Raw genomic sequence first — 21,658 nt, 5'->3', positions numbered from 1 at the left:
TAGTGTTTTTATGGTGTTACGTCTTATGTTTAAGTCTTTAATCCATCTGGAGTCAATTTTAGTGTAAGGTGTCAGGAAGGGGTCCAGTTTCTGCTTTCTGCATATGGCTAGCCAGTTTTCCCAACACCACTTATTGAACAGGGAATCCTTTCCCCATTGATTGTTTTTTTCAGGTTTGTCAAAGATCAGGTGGTTGTAGATATGTTGTGTCGCCTCCGACGCCTCTGTTCTGTTCCATCGGTCTATATCTCTGTTTTGGTACCAGTACCATGCTGTTTTGATTACTGTAGCCTTGTAGTACAGTTTGATGTCCGGTAGTGTGATGCCTCCCGCTTTGTTCTTTTTGCTTAGAATTGACTTGGCTATGAGGGCTCTCTTTTGGTTCCATATGAAGTTTAAGGTGGTTTTTTCCAGTTCTGTGAGGAAGGTCATTGGTAGCTTGATGGGGATAGCATTGAATCTGTAAATTACTTTGGGCAGTATGGCCATTTTCACGATATTAATTCTTCCTAACCATGAACATGGAATGTTTCTCCATCTGTTTGTGTCCTCTCTAATTTCGTTGAGCAGTGATTTGTAGTTCTCCTTGAAGAGGTCCTTTACGTTCCTTGTTAGTTGTATTCCTAGGTATTTTATTCTCTTTGTAGCAATTGTGAATGGCAGTTCATTCTTGATGTGGCTCTCTTTAAGTCTGTTATTGGTGTATAGGAATGCTTGTGATTTTTGCACATTGATTTTGTATCCTGAGACTTTGCTGAAGTTGCTTATCAGTTTCAGGAGATTTTGGGCTGAGGTGATAGGGTCTTCTAGATATACAATCATGTCATCTGCAAATAGAGACAATTTGACTTCCTCCTTTCCTAATCGAATACCCTTTATTTCTTTTTCTTGCCTGATTGCTCTGGCTAGAACTTCCAGTACTATATTGAATAGGAGTGGAGAGAGAGGGCATCCTTGTCTAGTGCCAGATTTCAAAGGGAATGCTTCCAGTTTTTGCCCATTCAGTATGATATTGGCTGTCGGTTTGTCATAAATAGCTTTTATTATTTTGAGATACGTTCCGTCGATACCTAGTTTATTGAGAGTTTTTAGCATAAAGGGCTGTTGAATTTTGTCGAAGGCCTTCTCTGCATCAATTGAGATAATCATGTGGTTTAAAAATATGGAACGCTTCATGAATTTGCGTGTCATCCTTGCGCAGGGGCCATGCTAATCTTCTCTGTATCGTTCCAATTTTAGTATATGTGCTGCCGAAGCGAGCACTATACATATAATTTTTATATTTTCTTGATGTATTGACCCTTTATCATTATGTCAAGTCTTTTTTTGCCTCTAATATTTTTTATACTAAAGTCTTTTGTCAGATAGTGACAGAACCATTCTAGCTCTTTTATGATTATTTTTGCATAATATATTTTTTCTATTCTTTTATCTCAACCTCTTTGTATCTTTGAAACTAAGGTATATCTCTCATAGATAGCATATAGTGGGAGCTTGCTTTTTTATCCAGTCTGATAGTCTCTGCCTTTTGAGTGTACTGTTTATTCATATTTTATTGATTGATATGAAAATTACATTTTCCATTTTGCTTTATTTCCTTTCTGTTTTATGCTTCTCTTCCTCCTTTACTGTCTTTTTTGGTGTTAAGTATTTTTAGTTTACCATTTTAATTCCTCTTGATTTTTTTTTAAGTTTCTTAGTGGTGCTCTAGGGTTTACAATATGCATCTTTTTTTTTTTTTTTTTTTTTTTTTGAGACGGAGTTTCGCTCTCGTTACCCAGGCTGGAGTGCAATGGCGCGATCTCGGCTCACCGCAACCTCCGCCTCCTGGGTTCAGGCAATTCTCCTGCCTCAGCCTCCTGAGTAGCTGGGATTACAGGCACACGCTACCATGCCCAGATAATTTTTTGTATTTTTAGTAGAGACGGGGTTTCACCATGTTGACCAGGATGGTCTTGATCTCTTGACCTCGTGATCCACCCGCCTCGGCCTCCCAAAGTGCTGGGATTACAGGCGTGAGCCACCGCGCCCGGCCCTACAATATGCATCTTAACTCATCATAGTCTACTTCAAATTAATACTGACTTAATTCTGGTAAAATATAAAAATATTTAATACAGCCCTATTCCCCCTTCTTTGTCCTGTTTTTGTCATATATATTACATCTATGTATGTTATAAACCTAATGACTCAGTGTCATAATTATTGCTTTATATAGTATTATGTCCTCTAAATTAAAGTTAAGAGAATAAATGAGGAAAAAATATATTCATAGAGTATTTCATATCAACCCACATGTTTACCATTTCTGGTGTTCTTTCTTCTGGATTCAAATTACCATCTGGTGTCACTTCCTTTCAGCCTGAAGGGCTTCTTTTAGTATTTCTTACAAAACAGACCAGTTAGCCATGAATTTTCTTAATCTTTTTCTGAAAATGTCTGTGTTTTGCCTTCATTCTTGAATGACAGTTGTGTTGTATTATTTTTTGAATAACAGCTGTATTGACATAAATTTCATATTCCATAAAATTCACCTGTTTAAAATGTACAATTCTGTGTTTTTTAGTATATTCACAAAGTTGTCCAACCATCACCACTGTCCAATTTTAGAACATTTTCATCACCCAGTAAAGAAACCCTGTGCCCAGGAGCAATCATCCCTAGCAATGACTTCTCTCCTCTCTTTATAGATTGATGCCCATTCTGGACATTTTGTGTAAACAGAATTGTATAAATATGTGGCCTTTTTGTGACTGGCTTCTTTCACTGAGTGTAATGTTCGAAGGATCATTTGGCTGGATATAGAATTCTTAGTTGACATTTTTATTCTTTTTCAACACTTTGAATATGTCATTCCACTGCCAAATAAGAAGTTGTCATTAATTGAATTATTCCACTGTACCTGATGAGTCATTTTTCTCTCTCACTGCTTTCAGAATTTTCTGTCTTTGCCTCTCAGCAATTTGACTGTGATGTCTCTAGGTGCAGCTGTCTTCATATTTTTCCTACTTTAGGTTCCTTGATATTTTAGAATGTGTAGCTTAATGTTTTTCATCAAATATGGGAGGTTTTTTGGACATTTTCTTCAAATATTTTTTCTTTTTTTTTTTAAGGTGGAGTCTTGCTCTGTTGCCCAGGCTGGAGTGCAGTGGCGCTATCTCAGCTTACTGCACCCTCTGCCTCCTGGGTTCAAGCAATTTTCCTGCCTCAGCCTCCCAAGCAGCTGAGACTACAGGTACATGGCACCATGCCCAGCTAATTTTTTGCATTTTTAGTAGAGACAGGGCTTCACCATATTGGCCAGGCTGGTCTCTAACTCCCGACCTTGTGATCTACCCACCTCGGCTCCCAAAGTGCTGAGATTACAGGCATGAGCCACTGCGTCCAACTCAAATATTTTTTTTCTATTCTTTCTGTCTCTTCTCTCTTCTTCTTGTTTTTTTTTTTTTTTTTTGAGATGGAGTTTTGCTCTTGTTACCCAGGCTGGAGTGCAATGGCGCGATCTTGGCTCATGGCAACCTCCGCCTCCTGGGTTCAAGCAATTCTCCTGCCTCAGCCTCCCAAGTAGCTGGGACTACAGTTGTGCGCCACCATGCCCAGCTAATTTTTGTATTTTCAGTAGAGACGGGGTTTCACCATGTTGGCCGGACTGGTCTTGATCTCTTGACCTCGTGATCCACCCGCCTCAGCCTCCCAAAGTGCTGGGATTATAGGCGTGAGCCACCACGCCCGGCCTCTTCTCTCTTCTTCTGAGGTTCTCCTTATACATATGTTAGTATGCTTAAAGTTTTTCCATAATCTCTGAAGCTTGTTCGTTATTCTTCAATGTTATTTCTCTTTGTTCTTCAGATCAGCTGTATCTTTAAGTTCACTGATTCCTCTGCAATTTTGAACTTGCTATTGAGCTCCTCCAGCAAATTTATTGTATTTTATTTTATTGAGATGGAGTCTCGCTCTGTTGCCCAGGCTGGAGTGCAGTGGTGGCAATATCGGCTCTCTGCAACCTCCGCTTCCTGGGTTCAAGTGATTCTCCTGCCTCAGTCTCCTGAGTAGGCGCGTGCCACCACCCCCGACTAGTTTTTTATATTTTAGTAGAGACATGGTTTCACCATGTTGGTCAGCCTGGTCTCAAACTCCTGACCTCGTGATCTGCCTGCCTTGGCCTCCCAAAGTGCTGGACTTACAGAGGTGAGCCACCGTGCCTGGCCTTATTTTATTTATTATAATTTCAACTCCAGAATTTCCATTCGTTTCTGTTTATTAGCAGCACATCATCAGTACCCTTACATTTACTTTACTGCTTTCTTTCTTTATGCCTCCCGAGCGGCTGGGATTACAGACGTGCACCACCATGCCCAGCTAATTTTTGTGTTTTTTAGTAAAGATGGGGTTTTACCATGTTGACCTCAGGTGACCCACCCAGCTCAGCCTCCCAAAGTGCTGGGATTACAGGAGGGAGCCACCACGCCCAGCCTCTTCATGCCGTTTTCATTGGATAAAAATTTGAGCTTCTTTAGACCATCAGCAGTATGGATTTGGCTAGGCATGGTGGCCCACGCCTGTAGTCCCAGGTGCTTGAGAGGCTGATGCAGAAGGATCACTTGAGGCCAGGAGTTTGAATTCAGCCTAAGCAACATAATAAGACTGACTCTAAAAAATTAAATTTAAAACAAAAAGAGGATGGGCGCGGTGGCTCATGCCTGTAATCCCAGCGCTTTGGGAGGTCGAGGCAGGTGGATAACAAGGTCAGGAGATCGAGACCATCCTGACCAACATGATGAAACCCTGTCTCTACTAAAAATACAAAAATTAGCTGGGCATGGTGGTGCGTGCCTGTAGTCCCAGCTACTTGGGAGGCCGAGGCAGGAGAATTGCTTGAACCGGAACCTGGGAGGTGGAAGTTGCAGTGAGCCGAGATTGTGCCGTTGCACTCCAGCCTGGCGACAGAGCAGGCCTCCGTCTCAAAAAAAAAACAACAAAAAAACAGTATGGACTGCTAAGTAGACTTAATAGGACCATCTTGTTCATTCCTGTAGGCCAAACTGCCCATTAAAATACTTCATTGCCAGCCGGGCATGGTGGCTCATGCCTGTAATCCCAGCACTTTGGGAGGACGAGGCTGGCGGATCACAAGGTCAAGAGATCTAGACCATCCTGGCCAACATGGGGAAATCTGTCTTTACTAAAAAAATACAAAAAAAATTAGCTGGACGTGGTGGCGCGTGCCTGTGGTCCCAGCTACTCGGGAGGGTGAGGTGAAAAATCTCTTGAACCCAGGAGGCAAAGGTTGCAGTGAGCCGAGATTGCGCCACTGTACTCCAGCCTGGTGACAGAGCAAGACTCCGTCTCAAAAAAAAAAAAAAAAAAAAACTACATTGCCTAACCATTCTTACCCATGGGTAGATTATACCCAACCTCTCTTTCCTACAATCATTTGAGGGTTTTTTTTTGCTTTTGAGACGGGGAGTCTTTCTGTGTCACCCAGCAGAAGTGCAGTGGCAAAATTATGGCTCATTGTAGCCTGGAACTGCTAGACTCAAGTGATCCCCCCATGTCAGCTTCCCCAGGAATCAGGACCAGAAGCATGTGCCACCACACCTGGATAATTTTTAAAATTTTTTTGTAAAGATGAGGTCTCACTTTGCTGCTTAGGTTTGGTTTCAAACTCCTGGCATCAAGCAGTCCTCTAGCCCCAGCCTCCCACAGTGTTGGGATTACAGGCATGGGCCACTGACCCAGCCCTAGGATCTTTTATTTTCTGCTTTCTACCTATAGCTGTACCTAAAAACTCTCTACCTCCTAATAAACTGGGTTGTAAATACGTTTCATCTTTCTAAGGACCATCTTCAGTCAGTTGATGAATTTATATAGAACTCAATCGTAGATTCTAAAGTCACATGTAGGCCTCAGGAATAGCAAGTCATTTTTGAGACAGGGTCTCACTCCACACCAAGACTGGAGTGCAGCAGTGCAATCCTAGCTCACTGCAGCCTCGACCTCCCAAACTCAGGTGATCCTCCCACCTCAGCCATCTGAGTAGCTAAGATAACAAGGGTGCGCCACCACACCCAGCTAATTTTTTGTAGTTTTTTATAGAGATGGGGTTTCACCATGTTGCCCAAGCTGGTCTTGAACTCCTGGGTTCAAACGATCCTCCCACCTCAGCCTCCTGAATAGCTGGGACTACAGGTGCATGCATGCTACCACACCTGGCTTAAATTTACTTTATTTCCTTTTTTTTTTTTTAAATTTTGAGACAGGGTCCTGCTCTGTCACCCAAGATGGAGGCTGGAGTGCAGTGGTGTGATCACAGCTCATTTCACTGCAGCCTTGACCTCCTGGGCTCAAGTTCAAATGATCCTCCCACCTCAGTCTACCAAGTAGCTGGGACTACAGGTGTGCACCACTACACTGAGCTAATCTTTATTTTTTGTAAAGACAGGGTCTCACTGTGTTGCCCAGGCTAGTTCTTGAACTCCTGGTCTCAAGTGATCCTCCCATCTCAGCCTCCCAAAGTGCTGGAATTATAGGCATGAACCATCACACCCAACCCGTAAATGTGTTGTTTATTAATTATCTTGCTGTCCCACAGAAGTTCTCTGTGTCCCTACTTCATCAACGCTGTGAAAAGCAGCTCTGTGCTTCATACTCTAGATTGCATCTCTCAACCTCTGCCCCATACATCGTCTACTTGGCTATCATGTGGATATAAATTAAATCCTGCGAATACTTAACATCTTATAAGATGTAGAATGCAGAAATGTGGTAAAGACCATATTTCTGTGCCACTTGGCTATTGTTGCTGTTAAGAAAGGTCATGGAACTGTGAGATCTTCCTACATCAGTTTTCCTGCATCCATTGTCCAGCTTTATAGGTTGAGAGAGAAGTTGTTACAGTCAAAGCATCTTGCTTCCAGCAAAGCTGCGAAGGAAGCCTCAGAGACTGTATGTCACCTATTGGAACATATATGCATTATTCCTGAAGATGTTTCTGGATGCCCAACCTAGTACCATATTTTCAGCCTCTCCAGTGATTTTCTTTTCTTTTCTTTCTTTTTTTTGAGATGGAATCTCACTCTGTCACCCAGGCTGAAATGTAGTGGCACGATCTTGGCTCACTGCAACCTCTGCCTCCTGAGTTCAAGTGATCCTCATGCCTCAGCCTCCCAAGTAGCTGCGATTACAGGCGCACACCATCATGCCGGCCTAATTTTTGTATTTTTGGTAGAGACAGGGTTTTGCCATTTTGGCGAAGCTGGTCTTGAACTCCTGGCCTCAAGCAATCCACCTGCCTTGGTCTCCCCAAGTATTAGGATTACAGACTGAGCCACCGCACCCTGCATCTCCAGTGAATGAATGAAAAGCACCTCATTTTCCATATCAAATCTTTCAAATCTTTTGCATCCTGGAGAGATAGTTGGTAGTTAGATTAAAGTTGTGTGCAGATATCATGGCAAAAAGGAAGTGTAGTCATGCTGCCATCTCAGAATTTTGATTTTTTTTTTTTTTTTTTTTGAGACAGAGTTTCACTCTTGTTACCCAGGCTGGAGTATAATGGCGCGATCCTGGTCACTGCAACCTCTGCCTACTGCGTTCAAGTGATGATTCTGCTGTCTCAGCTCCTGAGTAACTGGAATTACAGGCACCTGCCACCACACTCGGCTAATTGAGTTTTTTTTTTTTTTTTGAGACAGTCTTGCTGTGTCTCCCAGGCTGGAGAGCAGTGGCACAATCTCGGCTCACTGCAACCTCCACCTCCTGGGTTCAAGTGATTCTTCTGCCTCAGCCTCCTAACTAGCTGGGACTACAGCCACTTGCTACTACACCCAGCTATTTTTTTGTATTTTCAGTAGAGACAGGGTTTCACTATGTTGGACAGGCTGGTCTTGAACTCCTGACCTCGTGATCTGCCCACCTAGGCCTCCCAAAGTGCTCATATTACAGGCGTGAGCCACCACGCCTGGCCTAATTGACAATTTTACCTAAGGTTTTTTTTTCCCCTCTGTGGGCCTTAGCTTTCTCCAGCCTTATAAACCTCTCAGTTTTTGTGGTTCAGGAATTTGGGAAAGGCTTGGTTAGATAGTTCTGATTCAGGATCTCTTACGCAGTTGCAGTCAGATGGTGGCTCAAGTTGAAACATCAGGGGAATGGAGCTTCTGGGGGCTACAGCTGAAATGGCAGCAGGGTGGAGCTTCTGGGGGCTGGCCAGACATCTCTCTTTTCATGTGGTGTCAGGAACTCTCCCTGTGGTCTTGATGCATGAAATAGTCTGGGCTTCCTCACAGCTTGGTGGCCTCAGAGCAGACTGCTTACATGGTGGCCAAAGACTGTAAAAGCCAACATTCCCAATTTGGTTCCTTTTTATATTTTATATCTTAGTGCGTTTATGTTGCTTAGTGGTCAGATCAGCTAGTGAGTCAACAGGATCTTGTTCCTAAACACCTGGAGCCTACAAGGCCCTGGTCTTGTACTGTTGGATCTGTGTGTTGGTAGGGAAGCATATTCAAAATGCAAGTCATTTTGAGATCTACCCTGGCTTTTACTTCCAACGAGGTCCTTCTGCATCTCTTCCACGTGTGTATGCAGCCTCTGGATGGGCCATGAGTATGTGGCTAACTTGGGCCCTCTCAGGTCTACACTGTCACACAGTGGCAGCCGGGAACACACCTCCAGCCAGTCGAGCCTTTGGCTCCTCCTGCTTACTGCCTTGGAGATCATCGCTTCTATCAACAATATTGCTGCATACAAAGGAAATCAAGTGATTTCCTTCCTTCTGTGTGGAAGCTATTTGTTTTCACGGCCAACACCTTCTTTTATTTTTTTTTATTTTTTATTTTTTTGAGACGGAGTTTCGCTCGTTACCCAGGCTGGAGTGCAATGGCGCGATCTCGGCTCACCGCAACCTCCGCCTCCTGGGTTCAGGCAATTCTCCTGCCTCAGCCTCCTGAGTAGCTGGGATTACAGGCACGCGCCACCATGCCCAGCTAATTTTTTGTATTAGTAGAGATGGGGTTTCACCATGTTGACCAGGATGGTCTCGATCTCTTGACCTCGTGATCCACCCGCCTCGGCCTCCCAAAGTGCTGGGATTACAGGCTTGAGCCACCGCGCCCGGCCGGCCAACACCTTCTTGCCAGAGTTTCTACACCAACTGTGTGTGGGAGGGGATGACAGCAGCCTCACCTGAGCCTGGAAAGTTGAGGCTGCAGTGAGCTGACATTATGTCACTGCATTCCACTGTGGGCACTACAGCCCGGGCAACCCTACGTTTTTGTTTTTTTTCCCCCCTGTCTGGAAAAAAAAGAAAGCCACTGATTCTACTATTTTTTCCACAGAGTGGAAAAAAACCTGAAGTCCAGCAGTTTTACAAGCATAAAAGTTGCTCAGATTGGTAAGTCCCATTGGTTAACTTCCAGGGTGCTGAAGCGGCTGGTTTTGTCAGTTTTGTCCTGTTTTATTGTTGCTTTTGCAGGAGAGGATCTCCTCACTCTGCCTTGGCCAGAAGTTCCACCCTGTACTCACCTTGTTTTATATTCAACTTTGCTTCCTCTACCTGACTTCAAAATTGGGAAGGTCCCAACGCTCAGTCTCTGAACCTCTTTCCTTCTTCATCTACACTAGGCGTTCTCTTCCAGACCCACAGCGTTAAATATGACTGATATACCAGTGATTCCCCATTTATATTTCTAGGTCTTACCTCCCCCTTGAGCTTCAAGTGACTGACAGATCTGAATCTCCAACTCATCTCCACCTATGTATCTGATAGACCACTCACACTCACATAACGAAAAGTCTTTAATTTTTCCTCCAAGGCTACCTTCCCCCAATTCTAGTCTATTCACTTGTTCAAGTTCAAAACCTAGGAGTTATCCTTGACTTGTTTCCTTCCTTCACTCCCACCCCCACATCTAGTCTAAGAAATCAGATGTCAAATCTACTGCCGGAACATAATTCCAAATTCATTCATTTTTCTCCGTCTCCACTGACAACCTGCCTAGTCCAAGCTTCCATCATCTATTCTCTGAAGACTACAACAGCCTCCTTTGTTCTTTCTGCTTCCATTCTTGTCCCCATATAGTTTGCTGACACAACTGTCAGAGTAATCTTTTCAAGGGCAAACCAGATCTTGTCACCTCCCATTACACCAACAATAAAATCCGTAGTTCATACTGTGGCTTATGGAGCCTTGTATTCATTCAACATGATCTACTAGGCCTCATGCTGTCTCTCCAACTTAATTTCCTACCATTCTTCTCTCATTCACCATATTCCAGGTATATTGGCCTTCTCTCTATTCCTTGAACATGGGATATGCCAAACTCATTCCTGCCTCAGAGACTTAATACTATTTCAGGCTGGAAAATGCCTTTCCTGTAAGCCTTCTTGTGGCACTTCTCCATGATGATCTTTTTTTTTTTTTTTTTTTTTTTGTTTTCAGAGTCAAGGTCTTTCTGTGTTGCCTAGGCCGGAGTGCAATAGCACAATCACGGCTTATTGCAGCTTCAAATTTCTAGGTTCAAGGGGTTCTCCCACCTCAGCCTCCTGAGTAGTTAGACTACAAGCATGCACCACCGTGCCCAACTACATTTTTTTAAATCTTTGTAGAGATGTGGGTCTCCCTGTGTGTCCCAGGCTAGTCTCAAACTTGTGGGATGAAGCAATCCTCTTGCCTCAGCCTCTCAAGTTGCTGGGATTATAGGTGTGAGCCACCACAACCAGCCCTGTGATGGGCTTTACTAACTCACCTGCCCCATCATTCTCTATCACATACTTTGCTTGTTTTCATAGCATTTCTAATTCTGTCATTATCTTGTTATTTTTTACTTTATACCCTATCTTATTTGTTGGTATGGCCCCCAGCACTAAGTGCAGTGTTGCCACAAAGCAGGTACTATAAATACATGTTTGTGGACTATGTGAGTGTACTCTCTGAGGCCAAAGAGTGCATTCCAGCAGAGATACATTTATTTAGCAGGTACTTACCTGCCCCTGCTGTGGGTACAGTAATATACTAGATAATGGGGATACAAAGTCACAAATGACATAGTCCTTGCCCTGTTTAGTCTTTGAGAGTCTGATTCTGAGTATGCTTGAAACCCCATCTCTTGAAAAGAACAAAATCCACAATCTCTACGTGAGGAAGTGATGATTGAACTCTGATACCTGGGTATTACCGTCCCCATGTGGGAAGGTAATTTCTCATTCTGAGAAGCCTCTGACCCTCTTTTCTTTGGGAGGTGGGGGAGACAGAGTTTCACTCTTGTTGCCCAGGCTGGAGTGCAGTGGCACAGTCTCGGCTCACTGCAACCTCCACTGCCTCCCAAATTCAAGTGATTCTCCTGCCTCAGCCTTCCAAGTAGCTGGGATTACAGGCATGCACCACCACACCTGGCTAATTTTGTATTTTCAGTAGAGATGGGGTTTTACCATGTTGGCCAGGCTGGTCTCGAACTCTTGACCTCAGGTGATCCACCCACCTCGGCCTCCCAGAGTGCTGGGATTACAGGTATAAACCACTGTGTTCGGTTGCCTCTGACACTCTTTTAAAAGCTCTAGACCAACTCTGTTTATAGAGTCACTTCTCTTGGTTTTTCTGAGCATAGCTAAGGCAGGCAAAGTCTGTCACAAAAGTTTACTGTTGTAAGAGAAAAATGCAGAAATAAAAAGAGATCTTTAGGGACAGAAATACAGCCCTTCTGCCTAAAAGGGCTGACATAGGTAAGTTTTAGATTTTGTGGATTAAGGAGAGGCATCTTAAAAGCTCCCCGCCAAGAACCTCCTTCCAGGGCATTGACCTTTTTTTTTTTTTTTTTGAGACAGGGGCTTGCCCTGTTACCCAGGCTGGAGTACAGTGACACTAACATGGCTCAGCATAGCCTCGGCCTCCTGGGCTCAAGCAATCCTTTTGTCTCTGTCTCAGCCTCCCATGAAACTGGGATCACAGACATGTGCCACTACCCCCAGCTAGTTTTCGGTTTGTTGATTTCTATGTAGAGACAGAGTCTCACCGTCTTGCCCAGGCTGGTTTCAAACTCCTGGGCTCAATCCGTCCTCCCACCTCAGCTTCCCAAAATGCTGGGATTACAGGCGTGAGCCATCATGCCTGGCCTTGATCCCTTTTTGGCCCAGACCAGAAGATTAAAATATGGGCTTGCCCTCCTCTCCCTCCCAGTTTTACACTCTGCCTCTGCCACATATTACCAGTGGCATGATAGAACTTATGCCTTGGGAGAGATCTTTACCTCTCCTCAAAAAGGTAAGACTGTTCTCCAGGTCCAATAATTAGCGCAGGTTAATACCATGTTTCCTACAGTGTGGCACTTATGTAATATGTCATGTGATTTTATTTTATTTATTTTGAGATGGAGTCTAGCTCTGTCACCCAAGTTGGAGTTAGTGGCATGACCTCAGCTCACTGCAGCCTCCGCCTCCCAGGTTCAAGCACTTCTCCTGCCTCAGTCTCCCAAGTAGCACTGGATTACAGGTGTGCGCCACCACGCCTGGCTAATTTTTGTGTTTTTAGTAGAGGCATTCTACTAAATGTACATTCGACTTGAGGTCGAACTCCTGACCTCAAGTGATCTGCCCACCTCAGCCTCCCAAAGTGCTGGCATTACAGGCTTGAGCCACCACACCCAGCCCTGTTATGTAATTTTAAATGTTTCAAAGTCAGATCAAGAACAATGAGAAAGCATTCCCTTTTCAAGTCTTTCAGTCCTCGTGATTCTATCTGGGAAGAAGTTTCAGTTGGGTACTACCATGTCTTAAAACCTCTCAGCACAGTTTCTGAGACAGTTCTGAAACTTAAGACAGTTTCATTCCCTGGGGAATGCTCCAAGCCTCATTTTTATCATATTTATTTTTATTGGTATCTACTTAAGTTTATGATCTAAAGATTCCTTTTTAAAAGAAGTTCCTAAGTAAAGAAAGTTGGCATACATAAAATTATAAAATAAGTAATAGTGTAGGTGGTGTGAGAACATAGCATGAGTCATGGCAGCAGTAGGAGAGGGTGGCTGAGTTCTGCCAGTGTCCTAGTATGGCATCCCATTATTCATTGCCTGTGTTTGAGGCAGAGTTCAAACACAGTGCTGTTGAGGTAGTGTTTGTCAACTCACTGATTTCTTATTTTCCCCTTTGTAGTGGAGCACATGATCCAGAAGAACCAGTGTCTCTTCACCAACACCCAATGTAAGGTTTGCTGCGCCTTGCTTATTTCCGAGTCCCAGAAGCTGGCACATTACCAGGTATGCCATCATACTTTTAGAACTGTGTTTCTTTTCAGATCCAGTGCCAAGCCCTTCATTCTCCCTGGCTTGCATGGTGAAGCGTAATTGCTTAACCACCCAGCTGTTGCCTTCATGCATGTTGGCTTGTGCCTTGAAGATTGACTTAATTTCTCTGAGTCTCATCTCTCCTGTCCAAATCAGGATCATTATATGTATATCTTCCCTTGCAGCTTGGCATAGCATAAAATATGAGCTTTGGCTTTAAATAGATCTGAGTTTGAATCAAAACTCTGCTACTCATCTTGGGCAAGAAACTTCATCATTTTTAGACTTAGTTTCCTCATCAAATGGTCATAATTTTCTCATAGATTGTTTGTGAAGATTAAATTTGATAGCTGTAAAGTGCCTTACGCAGAGTAGGAACTCAAACTTCCCTCACCTCCTTCTCAAAACCTTTTGTGAGGATGAGTCAGATGAAAATCTAGTAAGTGTTTTTGAGTGCCTTCAGTATGAAGTAGCATTTGGCTATCTTTGATCTTTTTCCTGGGTTCTTGCAGAGCAAAAAACATGCCAACAAAGTGAAGAGATACCTAGCAATCCATGGAATGGAGACATTAAAAGGGGAAACGAAGAAGCTAGACTCAGATCAGGTAATACAGCTGCCATATTGAGCCTGCTTGTTTCCTGACGAAGCCAGCCAGCAGGTTGGTGCGATGAACAAGTCAGACTGTCTCAGCTTCAGATCCCAGCCCTGTTGTGTGACTTGGGCAAATCTGTTACTTCACCAAGTCTCGATTTCTTCCTCTATAAAAATGAGGATGGTAACATCAACTACCTTTCAAGATTTTTCCAAACTAAAATGAGGGCAGGTTTATAAAAAGCACCTAATTCAGAGCCTGGCACATAGTAGGGACTCAGTAATGGTGCTGGTGTTATATATTACCACCTAGTGGTTTATTGGAGCAAGACAAGAGAAAGTGGAAAGAAGCCAGGCTGCTTGCTTTCCTGCGAGCAGGGGAAAAGACCTACGTTCAGCACTTGGATGTTTTGAATAAATAAGCAGAAGGAACACCTTTCCAAATGCCTGCTCTGATTGAGGGGTGATCACATGTGCTTTTTGGCTCAGAAATACTATGAGCGTTATGCTGAAGCAACCCCCAATCCCTCGGGAGTGTCATCTCACTATGGGAAGAGAAGTTGAGCAGACCAGGGCTCCAAGCTGGCTCGGTGTCTTACTGGTCGGACAACTTTGGCCAAGTCACTCTGTGAACTTCACTCATAAAGTAGAGATAATTCCTACTTCGTAAGGGTATTGCAAGGTAAAGTTTCAATTCCTAGTAGATGCTCAATAAATAAGAGTTTACTCTATAAACTGCTACCTCCTATTATGATAGCCACAGTTTAAGAAGGGACTTGTTTATCTCTTCTCAAAATTCACTGGACCCCTCCCCTGGTTTCCCTTATTGTTATTTATTTTATTTATTTATCCCTGGTTTCCCTCCTTTCTATCTATTTCTCTAACTGTCTGTCTATTTATTTTTGAGACAGGATCTACCTCTGTTACCCAGGCTGGAGTGCAGTGGTGTAATCATGGCTCACTGCAGCTTCAACCTCCCAAGCTCAAGTGAATCCTCCCACTTCAGCCTCCCAGGTAGCTAGGACTACAGGCACACATCACCACATCTGGCTAACTGGAGTGCACTGATGCAATCTCAGCTCACTGCAACCTCTGCCTCCTGGATTCAAGCAATTCTTATGCCTCAGCCTCCCAAGTAGCTGGGACTACAGGTGTGCGTCACCACACCCAGCTGATTTTTGTATTTTTAGTAGAGACAGGGTTTCACCATATTGGCCAGGCTGGTCTCAAATCCCTGACCTCAAGTGATTTGCCTGCCTCAGTCTCCCAAAGTGCTGGGATTACAGGTGTGAGCCACTGTGCCCGGCCACCTGGCTAATTTTTAAAACATTTGTTTGTAGAGATAGGGTCATACTTTGTCTTGAATTCTTGGGCTCAAGCAATCCTCCCACCGCAGCCTCCCAAAGTACGAGGATTACAGGTGTGAGCCACTGCATCTGGCCCTCTTCTTATAATTTATAATTCAGAAAGGCAAGATCAACTCTATGACCCTGGGCAAGTCATTTTACATCTTTGCACCTTGGTTCCTTTAACTTCAGGATGGGTGGCTTGATGGTTCAAATGAAATTGTAGCATTTGGGCTGGGTGCTGTGGCTCACGCCTGTAATCCCAGAACTTTGGGAGGCCAAGGCGGGTGGATCACCTGAGGTCAGGAGTTCAAGACCAGCCTGACCAACATGAAGAAATCCCATCTCTATAAAAAGGAAAAAAACAAAAACACACAAAAGAAATTGCAGCATCTGCCCACCTCCTACCCCCTACACCACCAACAGAGAATTACCAAGCCCAAAATGTCAGTAGTGCCAAGGTTGACCTAGTAAATACCCTATTCAGATACCAGGCTTTCTCAGAGAGATGTTAATGCAGGCTTGAAATACATGGTTTTCTAGCCTAATCATAATCAACAAGTAGAACCCAATGGGAGGCCAGTTGCAGTGGCTCATGCCTGTAGTCCTAGCACTTGAGGTGGCTGAGGTGGATAGATTGCTTGAGCTCAGGAGTTTGAGACCAGCCTGGGCAACATGGTGAAACCCCGTCTTTACAAAAATTAGGTGGGTGTGATGGCATGCACCTGTAATTCAGCTACTTGCAGGGGTGAGGTGGGAGAATTATTTGAGCCCCGGAGGTGAAGATTGCAGTGAGCCGAGATCACACCACTGCACTCTAGCCTGGTTGACAGAGTGAGACCCTGTCTCAAAAAAAACCCCACAAAACCCAATGGTCCATTTGTTCAGCAAACCCTGAGCATCTACTGTGTGCCAGACTCCAGCTGGGTGTGAAGGATAGGAAACAAAGATGAGTCAAATAGTCCCTGTCCCAGTGTCACACTTGAGTTCATAGAAAAGTCTCCTACGCTAAGACACTGTCAGTTTATGGTGGCAAGTGGTATGACAGAGGTCTATTTAATGTACTCTGGGAGTAGAGAAGAGGAGCAGGGTTAATTCCTCCTGGAATACACGGACAAAAGGACTTGATAGTTGTTTACTGAATGATTTTTTTTCTTTTTTTTGGAGTGAAATTTCCTCAGAAGAAGAGCTGATATTTAAATTGGGTTTTGAAGGCTAAGCAGACGCACTGCTAGGCAGGAAAGGAAGAAAAAGCATTTTAGACAGTAGGAATGGCCCAAGCAAAGCAAGGAAGCATCAGAGAATAAAGTGGGGGATGATGAATAGAGCCTGGGATGAAGTAGCTGGAGAAGAATCTAGAAAGTAGGTTGGGGTTAATGTGTGTTAATCCCTATTCTCTTACGGGCAGTGGGAAACCATTGAAGGTTTTCTGGCGGGGCAGTGGTGTGATCAGACCTGTGTTCTTTCCTCCAACCAGAAGAGCAGCAGAAGCAAAGACAAGAACCAGTGCTGCCCCATCTGTAACATGACCTTTTCCTCCCCTGTCGTGGCCCAGTCGCACTACCTGGGGAAGACCCATGCAAAGAACTTAAAGCTGAAGCAGCAATCCACTAAGATGGAAGGTACTGGTTGGCACCATCGCCAGGGGCTCACAGAAATGCTCACTGGGGCCACAGACTTGAAGAGGTTAAATTGCTTTTGAGAGCCCGTAAAAATCTCCAGGTAGGCCAGGCGCAGTGGCTCACGCCTGTAATCCTAGCACTTTGGGAGGCCGAGGCGGGCAGATCACCTGAGGTCAGGAGTTCAAGACCATCCTGACCAACATGGTGAAACCTCGTCTCTACTAAAAATACAAAAAATTAGCTGGGCATGGTGGTGTGCGCCTGTAATCCTAGCTACTGGGGAGGCTGAGGCAGGAGGATCGCTTGAACCCAGGAGGTGGGAGTTGCAGTGAGCTGAGATCGTGCCATTGCATTCCAGCTTGGGCAACAAGAGCAAAACTTTGTCTCAAAAACAAAAAAAAAACAAAACAAAAAAGACTCCAAGTAGACCCAGCTTCATTGAAATGCAGCCTCAGAACTGTGCTCACCTAGCCTCCCTTTCTTTGGTTACATGTTTTTCTCTATAGCCTGAGCTTTTGTCCTGCCAATTATAACTCAGGATTGCCAGAGTCCTCCAGGCCACACATACCATGAGAGCATTCTATCTCCTACCTCTCCCACTTAGATTTTTCCATCCCAGCATCCCCCTGCCCTTATTACTGCATGTTCCAAGTTGAAAGCTGAATTCTCGTCTTTTTCACATGCTCAGGTTATGGCCTACTCACTTTAATCCTCAAAAGCTGCCTGTTCTCCTCAAGACAGGGACTTGCCTTTCAAAGCTGAATACTTCACTGCTGCTACTACTGCCCAGCAATCTGTAGCTGCCATGAATTCATTCCTAGTACAGGGACTTCTGAAACAGCCCTCTTTAACTTGTCACTACTAGGGCTCAGCCCTCACTTTCATCTCATTAACTCCTGACTTTCTGGGGTATTAACCTCTGTTAACTGCAATTAATTAGTCAAGAGTGTAAGTTCTTTGATGTTCATTTCACTGTTTTCTTAGTAACTTTTGCTTCTCTATTTTGGAGCAAGAAGTAGACTACACTATTAGTAATGCTGTTATCCTTTTTTTGTTTACTGACAACAGTGTTTTGGAAGGCTTTGAAGATAGAGTGGAAAAAAATCATAATTTTTTTTTTTTTTAATAGAGATGTCTTCTCACTATGTTGCTCAGGCTGGTCTTGAACTCCTGGCCTTAAGTGATCCTCCCATCTTGGCCTCCCAAAGTGCTGGGATTACAGACATGAGCCACACATGACCACTCATAATTATACATCTATATCACACCTACATCTAATTATCAATGGTATGAAACAGCAGAATGCAGACTCTGAAGTCACAGAGTCCCAGGTTTAAAGCCTGGCACTGTTACTTATTGTTTGTATGACTTTTTTTTGTGTCTGAATTGCCTAACCTATAAAATGATAATAATACCATCTACTTCATCGGTTGTGAGGATATGATAATGTTTATAGGACATCCCTGGTAGTCTAGTGGTTAGGAAAAAAGAAAAAATAGGACATAGGCTGGGCATGGTGGCTGATGCCTGTAATCTCAGAACTTTGAGAGGCCGAGGTGGGCGGATCACTTGAGGTCAGAAGTTCAAGACCAGCCTGGCCAACACAGTGAAACCCTGTCTCTACTAAAACTATGAAGATTAGCTGAGTGTGGTGGCTCGAGCCTATAGTCTCAGCTACTCGGGAGGCTGAGACAGATCACGCCACTGCACTCCAGCTTGGGTGACACAGCAAGAGCCTGTCTCAAAAAAAAAAATTTTTATAAGGTCACAGACTAATCTTTCCACAAATGGGAAAATTGTCTGCGTTATGCCTCGTCCCTAAAACTTCATACTCAAGAGATTATTTTCCGTATTCACTTTCAGCTTTTGCCACATACCGATTTGTTTTTATATAGTTGTGATCATAATTTCATGTACCGTTTATATCCTGCTTTTACTTTTCATTTAATTTTACAGTGTAAGCACATTTTCATCTTATTACACGAGTTTATAACTATGTTTCTGAAATTAAACATTTTTTAATGTAAAAGCAATACAAACATATGGTAAGAGATCTGGAAAATACAGATAAATGGAAAGAAAAGTTACCCATAATTTTACCATTCACAGATAATCACTGTTAACATTTTGGAGTACTGTTTCTCCTATGATCTTTTGTTATGTGTATGTGTGTATATTTGTTTTATGCATAGGTTAACTCCGTGTATATGTGCATGCAAACATAAACTACTTTAAATAACCTTAATATTTTTATGAAAACAATGCATACTCATTATGAATAATTCGAATTTAAACAATTGCAGGCTGGGCACGGTGGCTCACGCCTATAGTCCCAGCACTTTGGGAGGCTGAGGTGGGCGGATCACAAGGTCAGGGGTTCAAGACCAGCCTGGCCAACATAGTGAAACCCCGTCTCTACTAAAAATACAAAAATTAGCCGGGCATGGTGGCATGAGGCTGTAGTCTCAGCTACTCAGGAGGCTGAGGCAAGAGAATAGCTTGAACCTGGGAGGTGGAGGTTGCAATGAGCCAAGGTTACGCCATTGCACTCCAGCCTGGGCAACAAGAATGAAACTCCATCTCAAAAAGAAAGGGGGGCTGGGTGCGGTGATTCACGCCTGTAATCCCAGCACTTTGGGAGGCCACGGTGGGCAGATCACCTGAGGTCAGGAGTTCAAGACCGGCCTGACCAACATGGAGAATCCCTGTCTCTACTAAAAATACAAAATTAGCCAGCCGTGGTGGTGCATGCCTGTAATCCCAGCTACTCAGGAGGCTGAGGCAGGAGAGTCACTTGAACCCGGGAGGCAGAGGTTGCAGGGAGGCAAGGGTTATAGTGAGCTGAGATCACGCCATTGTACTCCAGTCTGGGCAACAAGAGTGAAACACCATCTCAAAAAAAAAAAAAAAAAAAAAGAAGGAAAAGTTGGAAAATAGTGAAACACACTCTACTCTCTATGCTTTTGATCTTCTTTTCCATGCAATCACCTATGTGTTTTTTGTTGTTGTTGTATAAAATTGAGGACGTAGGCTGGGCACGGTGGCTCATGCCTGTAATTCCAGCACTTTGGGAGGCCAAGGCGGGTGGATCACTTGAGGCCAGGAGTTCCAGACCAGCCTGGCCAACATGGTGAAACCTGGTCTCTACTAAAAAATATAAAAATTAGCTGGGCGTAGTGGTGCGCACCTATAGTCCTAGGTACTTGGGAGGCTGAGGCAGGAGAATCACTTGAACCCGGGAGACGGAGGTTGCAGTGAGCCAAGATCGCACCACTGCACTCCAGCCTGGCGACAGAGTGAGACTCTGTCTCAAACAAAAAAAAAATTGAGGATATAAGAAGCAGATTGATATGTAACTTGAGTTTTGTTGTTGTTGTTGTTTTTGGGATGGAGTCTTGCTTTTTTTGCCCAGGCTCGAGTGTAATGGCATGATCTCAGCTCACTGCAACCTCTGCCTCCCAGGTTCAAGTGATTCTCCTGCCTCAGCTTCCCGAGAAGCTGTGATTACAGGCATTCGCCATCACACCCCACTAATTTTGTATTTTTTTAGTAGAGACCAGGCTTTACCATGTTGGCCAGGCTGGTCTCAAACTCCTGACCTCAGATAATCTGTCCTCCTCAATTTTCCAAAGTGCTGGGATTCCAGGCACGAGCCACCACACCTGGCCCGTAATATGCTTTTTTCACACTTAACACCACAAACAGAATATTTTCTCATATTATAAAATATTCTACAACATGTACATTACTTTTTTAATGACTTGCCGAAACAAAATCAACACGCAGAGAAATTGAGATTTCCTATACTGGAAAACCATTGTGGAAAAGGCCAGCAAATTTCTTCTGGCTTGCCCAAAATCCTCAAAACTTCCCCAGTTGAAGTGGTATGGATATGGAAGAGCATCTGAGCTGCCTCATCTGAGAGTCCTGCTGAGTCCCATCCCTCCTCCACCACTGGTGGGGGCTTCTGGGCCCCACACTGTTTTTTTTTTTTGAGATGGAGCCTCGTCTGTCACCAGGCTGGAGTGCAGTGGTGCGATCTCAGCTCACCGCAACCTCCTCCTCTTGGGTTCAAGCGATTCTCCTGCCTCAGCTTCCCAAGTAGCTGGGACTAAAGGTGCATGCTATGTATTTTTAGTAGAGATGGGGTTTCACTATGTTGGCCAGGCTGGTCTCAAATTCTTGACCTCGTGATCTGCCTGCCTCGGCCTCCCAAAGTGCTGGGATTACAGGCATGAGCCACTGCGCCTAGCCTGGGCCCCATATTTTTAAAGCGATAATTGCTAGGTTGACACCATTCCAGCCACACGGACTTGTTAGGGCGTCGTGGCATCCACTTTATGAGGCAGCAGCGCAGCCCACAGTCAGCATCAAGACAAGACATAGGCAGATGTACAAGAGGCTCACATGTATGCCCACACCAGGCTCTAGTTAACTGAATTCATTGACCACCTCCGGGGTTCAAGCAATTCTCCTGCCTCAGCCTCCCAAGTAGCTGGGATTACAGGTGTGTGCCACCACACCCAGCTAATTTTTTTGTATTTTTTTAGTAGAGATGGGGTTTCACCATGTTGACCAGGCTGATTTCAAACTCCTGACCTCAGGAGATCCTCCCACTTCAGCCTCCCAGTGTGCTGGGATTACAGGCATGAGCTACCACGCCTGGCCGCATGGTTACCTTTTCTAAATGACCCTGTATGAGCTCTAGGAACTCAAGCCTCAATTTCTCTATCTATGCATTGGTTCCCAGTTCTGCAACTGTATTACTTTGAGGATGAGAATTAAACTCCCAAACTTGTGAAGTTCTGAGAAATGCTGAAGTAT

The 21,658-nt window shown here is 44.1% G+C and overlaps 1 protein-coding gene and 1 non-coding gene across 6 annotated transcripts in view; one reads left to right on the top strand and one right to left on the bottom strand.

Annotated features, from left to right (window-relative positions):
• ZNF346 (zinc finger protein 346) overlaps nt 1-21,658 on the top strand; it is a 46,880-nt gene that overhangs the window by 9,725 nt on the left and 15,497 nt on the right. For 3 of the 5 annotated variants that reach the window (XM_012466419.3, XM_012466418.3, XM_012466417.3), the window contains exons 2-4: nt 13,144-13,247; nt 13,787-13,879; nt 16,690-16,834. In XM_012466419.3, coding sequence (XP_012321842.1) covers nt 13,144-13,247; nt 13,787-13,879; nt 16,690-16,834 — 342 coding nt within the window. Of the gene's footprint in view, nt 1-3,965; nt 4,189-9,335; nt 9,392-13,143; nt 13,248-13,786; nt 13,880-16,689; nt 16,835-21,658 lie in introns of those variants that run through there. The other 2 variants (XM_064376595.1, XM_021673422.2) reach the window with 2 other exon arrangements.
• Nucleotides 1,157-1,263, bottom strand: LOC135275193 (U6 spliceosomal RNA). Its single transcript, XR_010342891.1, has one exon. It is a non-coding gene; the product is annotated as a U6 spliceosomal RNA (small nuclear RNA).

This window comes from Aotus nancymaae, unplaced genomic scaffold (genome assembly GCF_030222135.1).
Source record: "Aotus nancymaae isolate 86718 unplaced genomic scaffold, 86718_ANA_hifiasm-v0.15.2.pri h1tg000015l_1, whole genome shotgun sequence".
In the NCBI taxonomy this organism is placed as follows: domain Eukaryota; kingdom Metazoa; phylum Chordata; class Mammalia; order Primates; family Aotidae; genus Aotus; species Aotus nancymaae.
The sequence above is the reverse complement of the archived record's forward strand: the minus strand, read 5'-3'. Positions and strand labels throughout refer to the sequence as shown.